This window comes from Coregonus clupeaformis, unplaced genomic scaffold (genome assembly GCF_020615455.1).
Source record: "Coregonus clupeaformis isolate EN_2021a unplaced genomic scaffold, ASM2061545v1 scaf0047, whole genome shotgun sequence".
In the NCBI taxonomy this organism is placed as follows: Eukaryota; Metazoa; Chordata; class Actinopteri; order Salmoniformes; family Salmonidae; genus Coregonus; species Coregonus clupeaformis.
The window spans coordinates 853,457-860,060 of NW_025533502.1; the positions used below are offsets into that span (position 1 = coordinate 853,457).

Below are 6,604 nucleotides of genomic sequence, written 5' to 3' on the forward strand. Positions count from 1 at the left end.
TGTGTGTATTATGTGTATTGTTGTGGCCTACCACTTCGCGGATGAGCCGTTGTGGCTCCTAGACAATTCCACATCAGAATAACAGCACTTACAGGTGACCGGGGCAGCTCTAGCAGGGCAGAAATTTGACGACCTGACTTCAGTAAGGCCATTCTACTGCCAATGTTTTTCTATGGCTGTGTGCTCGATTTTATACACCTGTCAGCAACGGGTGTGGCTGAAATAGCCAAATCCACTAATTTGAAGGGGTGTCCACATACTTTTGTATATACTGTATAGTGTATATTAGATGTCCGTTACTGAAACTTCTTCAAAATACATGAAGATTTACCAACTTGTTCACTAATTTCTCCAAATTGTTTGCAGACTACTATGTGGCCATGCTGAAGAGGGGTCCAATCCCATCACCTGATGAGATGTGTAGGGGTGTGGCTTAATTCATTCTACAGTCTTTTAATGTGTGTGCTTCGGTAGGGGCTTCAAAAGGTGAACATTTTGAAAGGGGGTGGTGACTTTCTATACCCACTGTATATATTTCCACACTAAGAGGTTGGAAAAATACTGTGAAAGTGTGAAAAATATGATAATGCCCTTTTAGTGTAAGAGCTGTTTAAAAAGCCAGACTGAAATTTCAGGAGTCACGGGATGGTTTTAAAAATGCCCTTTGTCCGGCATCTCGCAAATACACTGACAGAAGCCGAGCAGCGTCTCTAGCTTTGCCTACTTCTCTAGCGAGCCCACTCAGAGCTGGGGGAGTTCGTTTCACGTCTCTGGCCCTCGGCCTGTGCCGCGAGAGGACGGAGTTAGCCGTTTGAAAGACTGATGAATGTGCCGCAAAGAAGGAAAATCCGGATGACGCAGACGAACCACTGTTCATGATTCCACTCGTTCGCAAAGAGGCAGGCACGATTAGAACTCAGTCAGATCAAGAATATAAGCGTTCTGAGCTTTGATCAACGCTGGAAGCAATATTTAGACATTAACCCATAAAGTATTTTCTTTATTGTGTACAAAATATATATTTGCGTTATTATTTATTTATTTTCAAATTAGAAAACATTCCAGAGGTCTGGACCTCGGTGTCCTCATATCAGTGGAGGCTGCTGAGGGGAGGACAGCTCATAATAATGGCTGAAATGGAGTCAATGGAATGGTATCAACCACATGAAAAACACATCTTTAATGTGTTTGATGCCATTCCATTTACTCCATTCCAGCCATTATTATGAGCCGTCCTCCCCTCAGCAGCCTCCACTGCCTCATATGTAGTTAGGCCATGATTGGAGAATCTGACTTTGTCAAATGACAAAGAAAACTACACACTTAAACATGTCATTCCTTGTTAGTTGGGCACTTTAAAAGTGTATGCTTCAGTTGATGACATTGTTAGACTGCTTTTCCTGTTCAGGAAGACCCCAATATGTGATTTGTCCATTATCCAAAAGAGGAAGTGGCTAACTAACTGTTTTTGACAAAAGGTTGAGGTTGTTTTCACAAAGATTGTTGTCTGTGACAAACTCTGACATAAAAAAATACAAACATTAGTATCCTTTTTTTATTTTGTCAACTTCAAGAATGATGAAATGCTCAGGGTGTACCAGGCAGACAAATAAGAAGTGCAGTATATAAATTAAGATGGATGATATCAGTTTTAATAGCCACCCAAGCAAGCTCTTGCAATACTGATTATGAAATCTGTTTTTATGCTTTGACACATCACATCTTCGTTTTCACAAACATGTCTGACATCATCCGTCTCCTTTTCAAAAAGTTCACAGATTTAAAAATAAATGCACAACAACGATCTAAAAAGAGAACTGGCTGAACCTTAAGCCATATAAGGTGCTTTGGTTGTCTCAGCTACGCAAAAACAAACATGGTATCTTATTGCTTCACCAATAATCTTGCCTGTATCTCTGGTACTTTGTTATGTTGGTTGTCGGTTAACATCTGATTTCCTGTGCACAGATAACCACGAAACAGTGAAATATATTTATATTCCTGTGTGCCAGATAAGACCTCATGATACTGTGCACAATATGAGATCTCTCTGCAGTAAAAGGCTGTGAGATGGTTGTAGATCTACTGTATAGAGGCTCTAGGAGAATCTGCCTGTCTTGATACTGGAGTACTCTGTTTCTCCACAGCTCTCCAGACTCACTGCTGCTTTCCCTTTTCCTGTCATGTGGACGATAGTGGAGTATGTCACTGAGGGATCCTCCTGTAGAGAGGGACAATAAGGGACAATAAGAAACACGATACATTCAGAGACACAGGCACTGTAGCTGACATCTAGGGATGCACAGATTCACACTAACTTACACTATATATTATGCTTATACTACCACACACACACACACACACACACACACACACACACACACTGTAGAAATGGCTGTGAAGTATTTGTAGTTAATCATATCAGTTATGTTAGTTCATCAGATCAGTTATGTTAGTTCATCATATCAGTTATGTTAGTTCATCATATCAGTTATGTTAGTTCATCATATCAGATGTACATTCTCTTACTGGAGCACTGAGTGGTGTTGTTGTCTCTTCTTGGTTGGTGTTTCTGTGTTCTTGAACCGTAGCATACAATACAGAGGGATCATCCTAGACAGGAGAGATACAATGAGACACCTCAGGTAGCTGGTGGCACCTTAATTGGGAGGGCAGGCTTATAGTAATGGCTGGAACGGAATCAATGGAATGGTATCGAACACATCAAACACGTTTTCCATGTGTTTGATGCCATTCCATTCACTCCTTTCAAGCCATTATTATGAGCCGTCCTCCCCTCAGCAGCCTCCAGTGTGAGACACAAAAAACAGTGATGTCCACAGCACACAAATAGCACAATGATTGAGATGTTATCTTTCTTGAGACCTTCAATTTCCCACTGAATTTGACATTATTTAATCCAGTAACAGTCTTTAAGACAACACAAACACAAAGGTTATCTTACTGGTGCTGTTGTCTTGTCGCCTAAACCAGTGTTTCTGTATGCCACCGTGGAATACAGCGGAGGAATCATCATAGGAGACTGAAAATAAGACACACCTACAGTAACCTTGTCCTCTTAACCACATAATAACTCAATGACAAGTGGGATGTATTCTATCTATCTTCATTTCTCCACACTCTCAATGTGATAGAGCTTCTAAATGATTTCTTTACCTTTTTCTCTCCTCCTGTTTTACTCCCACTACTTTTCTCCCCTGTGTTATTCTTTCCTGGGGATAAAAAAAACGGAGTTTCATACACAAAATGAACCATTCCCACATTCCACTGAACTCTTTGCTTTTCTGAGTGGTTGCAATTGTGGATACATACCTTTGTTTCTCTTGTATATGTACAAAGCCACTCCAGCGATCATCAGTATGACTGGTAGAACAGCTAGTAAAATGTATTGGATTGGATTGTTTTGTAGAGGGGAAGCAGATGGAGCTTCTCCTGAAGTCCCCACTGTGTCTGCACCTACAGGACATGACAGTGTTCTGTCAATCTACAGTGTAACAGATAGCTTGGCTGTGTGCAGAAAAGAGAACTCTCCCAGCACAGTGCAATACAAGAGATTATGGAGTCAGCTTGAATACTGATTTCTGTTCAAACTTCTGTAAATGTACTGGCCCTTTGATGGGAATATGGGTTACAGTATGTAAATGTGATATTTCCGTTTTTATCTGTAAAAAATTTGCAAACATTTCTAAAAACCTGTTTTTATTTTGTAATTGTGTGTAGATTGATGAGGGAAAAAACCAATTTAATCAATTTTAGAATAAGGCTGTAACGTAACAAAATGTGGAAAAAGTGAAGGGGTCTGAATACTTTCCGAATGCACTGTATATAAACAGAAACAGACATTTAAATTATTTCATTTGAATATTATTTTCATGGAGAATAATTTCATGACAAACATCCACTGACCTTTAGGTGACGTTGTTGGTACTAGGAATGTTGTGGTGTCTAGTCCTTTTGGTTGAGTTAGTGGTGGGAGTTTGGTGGTAGTGGTTGTGAGGGGTTGGTGTTTCCCTAACAGACAGGATGAACATTAGCCAGAGCAAAGACACATTACAAAACTATATTATGTACCTAAATCTAATGAGTAGAACAGTTGGTGAAATTTGCTATCAGTTGCGTTCAACTTAGTCTGTCAGGTGAGGTAATCACCATACTGCAGTGCTGTGGGCCTGGAAGGGCCCTCGTCTTACAGTATGTTGTTACAATATTTACAGTATGCTGTTACATCTACGGATGATTTCCAAAAGTGAGTAGATAATATCTATAATGGTGTTCAAAAAGATTGAAGTGATTAAACAGAATTGTCTGTCTTACTTTGAATAACAATTTTGACGTCTCTCATTTGAGTCTTACTGATTCCACACCTGTACCACCCCTGATCGTCCTCCGTGAGTTCTGAGAGGAGGACAGAGAGGTTCCCAGGAGAGGTGTTATTAAACATCTCCACTCTGCCTCGGTAGAGATCACTCTGTGTTAATATTATCGCAGGTTTCTGTTGATATCCAAGTTTAGTCCATGTGAAGCTGGGAGGTTTAGCCTGGGTTTCACTACAGGAGCAGGGCAGGAGAACAGACTGGCCTGGGGATCCATTGACCTCCGTTGATTGAGGGACTGACAGAGTGCAGCCTGTTGAAACACAAAGCAATGTATTATTGGATACTTATTTTTCTAATGACAGAAAATCGTAGATCTCTACAACTACTACCATGAACACATAACCCATTATGAGCAATACTACGACTACCTTTCTTATACCTAATAATAATTTGAAATGTCTGATATATTTTAAGATGGGCCATATCATTAATTTTGTGTCGATTTTTGCATTTTAAGTGTGTTTCCTGTTTTACTTTCTATATACACAGTGATGTAAGCCTGATATTAGCAGCATCTCTTACCTTTAACAATGAGTTTGATGTCACTGTATGTATTACTGCTGCTTTGGCACCTGTACAACCCAGCATCGTCCTCAGTGATGTGTGAGAGGAGGACAGAGAGGTTCCCAGGAGAGGTGTTATTAAACATCTCCACTCTGTCTCTGTAGAGAGAATCCTGTGAGGGCTTGATTAATATCCCAGGCTGCTGTTCACCGTTGAATTTAGTCCATGTGATGCGGTGAGGTCTAGCGTGGGGTTCAGTACATGAACAGGGCAGGAGAAGCGACTGGCCTGAGTAGACAGTGATCTCACCATAGTTAGTGACTAGCAGAGTGCAGCCTGTTGAAACACAAAACAACATAAGCCATAGTGTTTTTAATGTCAATGCAGGATTACAGAGCTCCATTAACACCATCAAATATGAGATATGTATGGTTAGTTACTGCATCAATAGATTATTTTGCGTTGATGGTCATTTTACAGTTTTGTCTTACTTTAAACAGCAATCCGCATATGTTGACTTTGGAACATCTACAGGTCTGAGATTTCATAACTTTTTGTAAAAAAAAAAAATCTATGCTATAAAACATTGTTGTTAAACCATAAAACCAAGAAACCCATTTACATCTGTATTGAATAAAACCGACAAGCAACCATTTCTGTGTTGTGATTTCAGATTTACTGAAACATACAGTATATATTTGAATCTGCAAGATATTCTGCTAACTTTCTATCTCTCAACACATGCCAGATGTTGTTTGAATATATTTCTCTGATAGTTTTACTTATGCTGGCTAGGTGGGAGGTTTTCTTTGCAATAAATATGACATAGGCTACATAATAGGATATTGTAGGACTCACCTGCAGTGATATGAAGGAAAGAGCTGATCAGACACAGAGAGATCCACATGGTGACTGTCTCCTGATGTTGAGAGATATGATGTGAACCAAGATAGAGACTGTTTGTTCAGTGTGGATTATGTGTTAAAGGTTCAATGCAGCTGTTTTTATCTAATATCAAATAATTTCTGGGTAACAATTAAGTAACTAATAGCCGATTTATGGTCAATCTGGCGTCTGAAGTGGCCACACAGCATTTACGTCGATGGAGCCTCCGCAGAAGTCAGGGCATTCTTACTTCTTATGCTTCACGGAGCAGAGCAGAGCTGTTATGAAGGACGTTTTCAAGGAAGTGAGTTCATGTTTATACTGAACGTACCACTACCGCCCCCATCTACTATCGACCAATCATGTCAATGTGCAGCTATGCGGAGCCATCCGCATTGTTACAAAATTTGGGAGGCGCATGGCATCGCCGTACGGAGCTCGATTTGGCCTCCGCAGGCCTCCGGAGGCTCCGCAATTGCGTCATACCCTCCATACGGAGCCTCCGCACCACATTACCGGATCAAGCAAAGATCATGTTTTTACTGTGATTGTTTTCAATTAAATGGTCAAAAAGACACATAAATAGCTTCTTAGCAAAGTGCAATTTCTCAAGCAGAATTATTGCTTGAATTTTGCTAGGACTGTCTGGGAGTAGTCTGAGTAGGGAGGGAAAAACTGAAAACTAGCTGTTATTGGCAGAAAGGTTTGGAACTCTATTTCTTATTGGTCTATCAATTAATTCACTGGCTGGGGACCAGGCGGGCCAAAACGCCATCCCACCAAAACAGACTGACATTTCAGGCAGCCTTTTTAAATAG

The 6,604-nt window shown here is 40.3% G+C and overlaps 1 protein-coding gene across 3 annotated transcripts; it reads right to left on the minus strand.

Annotated features, from left to right (window-relative positions):
* Positions 1-1,537: 1,537 nt before the first annotated feature.
* On the minus strand, positions 1,538-6,058 carry LOC121551714 (polymeric immunoglobulin receptor). Of its 3 annotated transcripts, XM_041864452.2 has the most exons (10): positions 5,946-6,058; positions 5,760-5,820; positions 4,920-5,237; positions 4,336-4,647; positions 3,928-4,032; positions 3,334-3,477; positions 3,178-3,233; positions 2,966-3,043; positions 2,530-2,613; positions 1,538-2,221 (listed from the first exon to the last, which is right to left on the minus strand). In XM_041864452.2, exons 2-10 carry the CDS (start codon positions 5,806-5,808, stop codon positions 2,099-2,101), a joined length of 1,269 nt encoding a protein of 422 aa, XP_041720386.2. In that variant the 5' UTR covers positions 5,809-5,820; positions 5,946-6,058; the 3' UTR covers positions 1,538-2,098. The 3 variants fall into 3 exon arrangements, with proteins under 3 accessions (XP_041720386.2, XP_041720387.2, XP_045068677.1); XM_041864453.2 differs by lacking the exon at positions 4,920-5,237; XM_045212742.1 differs by having other exon boundaries at positions 2,197-2,221; positions 2,520-2,613; positions 5,760-6,058.
* Positions 6,059-6,604: the final 546 nt, after the last annotated feature.

Bases quoted from the DNA above. Each gene is read 5' to 3' on its own strand.
- LOC121551714 (XM_041864452.2), bottom strand. From the start codon at position 5,808: ATGTGGATCTCTCTGTGTCTGATCAGCTCTTTCCTTCATATCACTGCA. The intron at 5,238-5,759 runs GTGAGTCCTACA...GTGTTTCAACAG, and splicing joins TTTCCTTCATATCACTGCAG to GCTGCACTCTGCTAGTCACT. The intron at 4,033-4,335 runs GTAAGACAGACA...CCTGTCTGTTAG, and splicing joins CGTCAAAATTGTTATTCAAA to GGAAACACCAACCCCTCACA.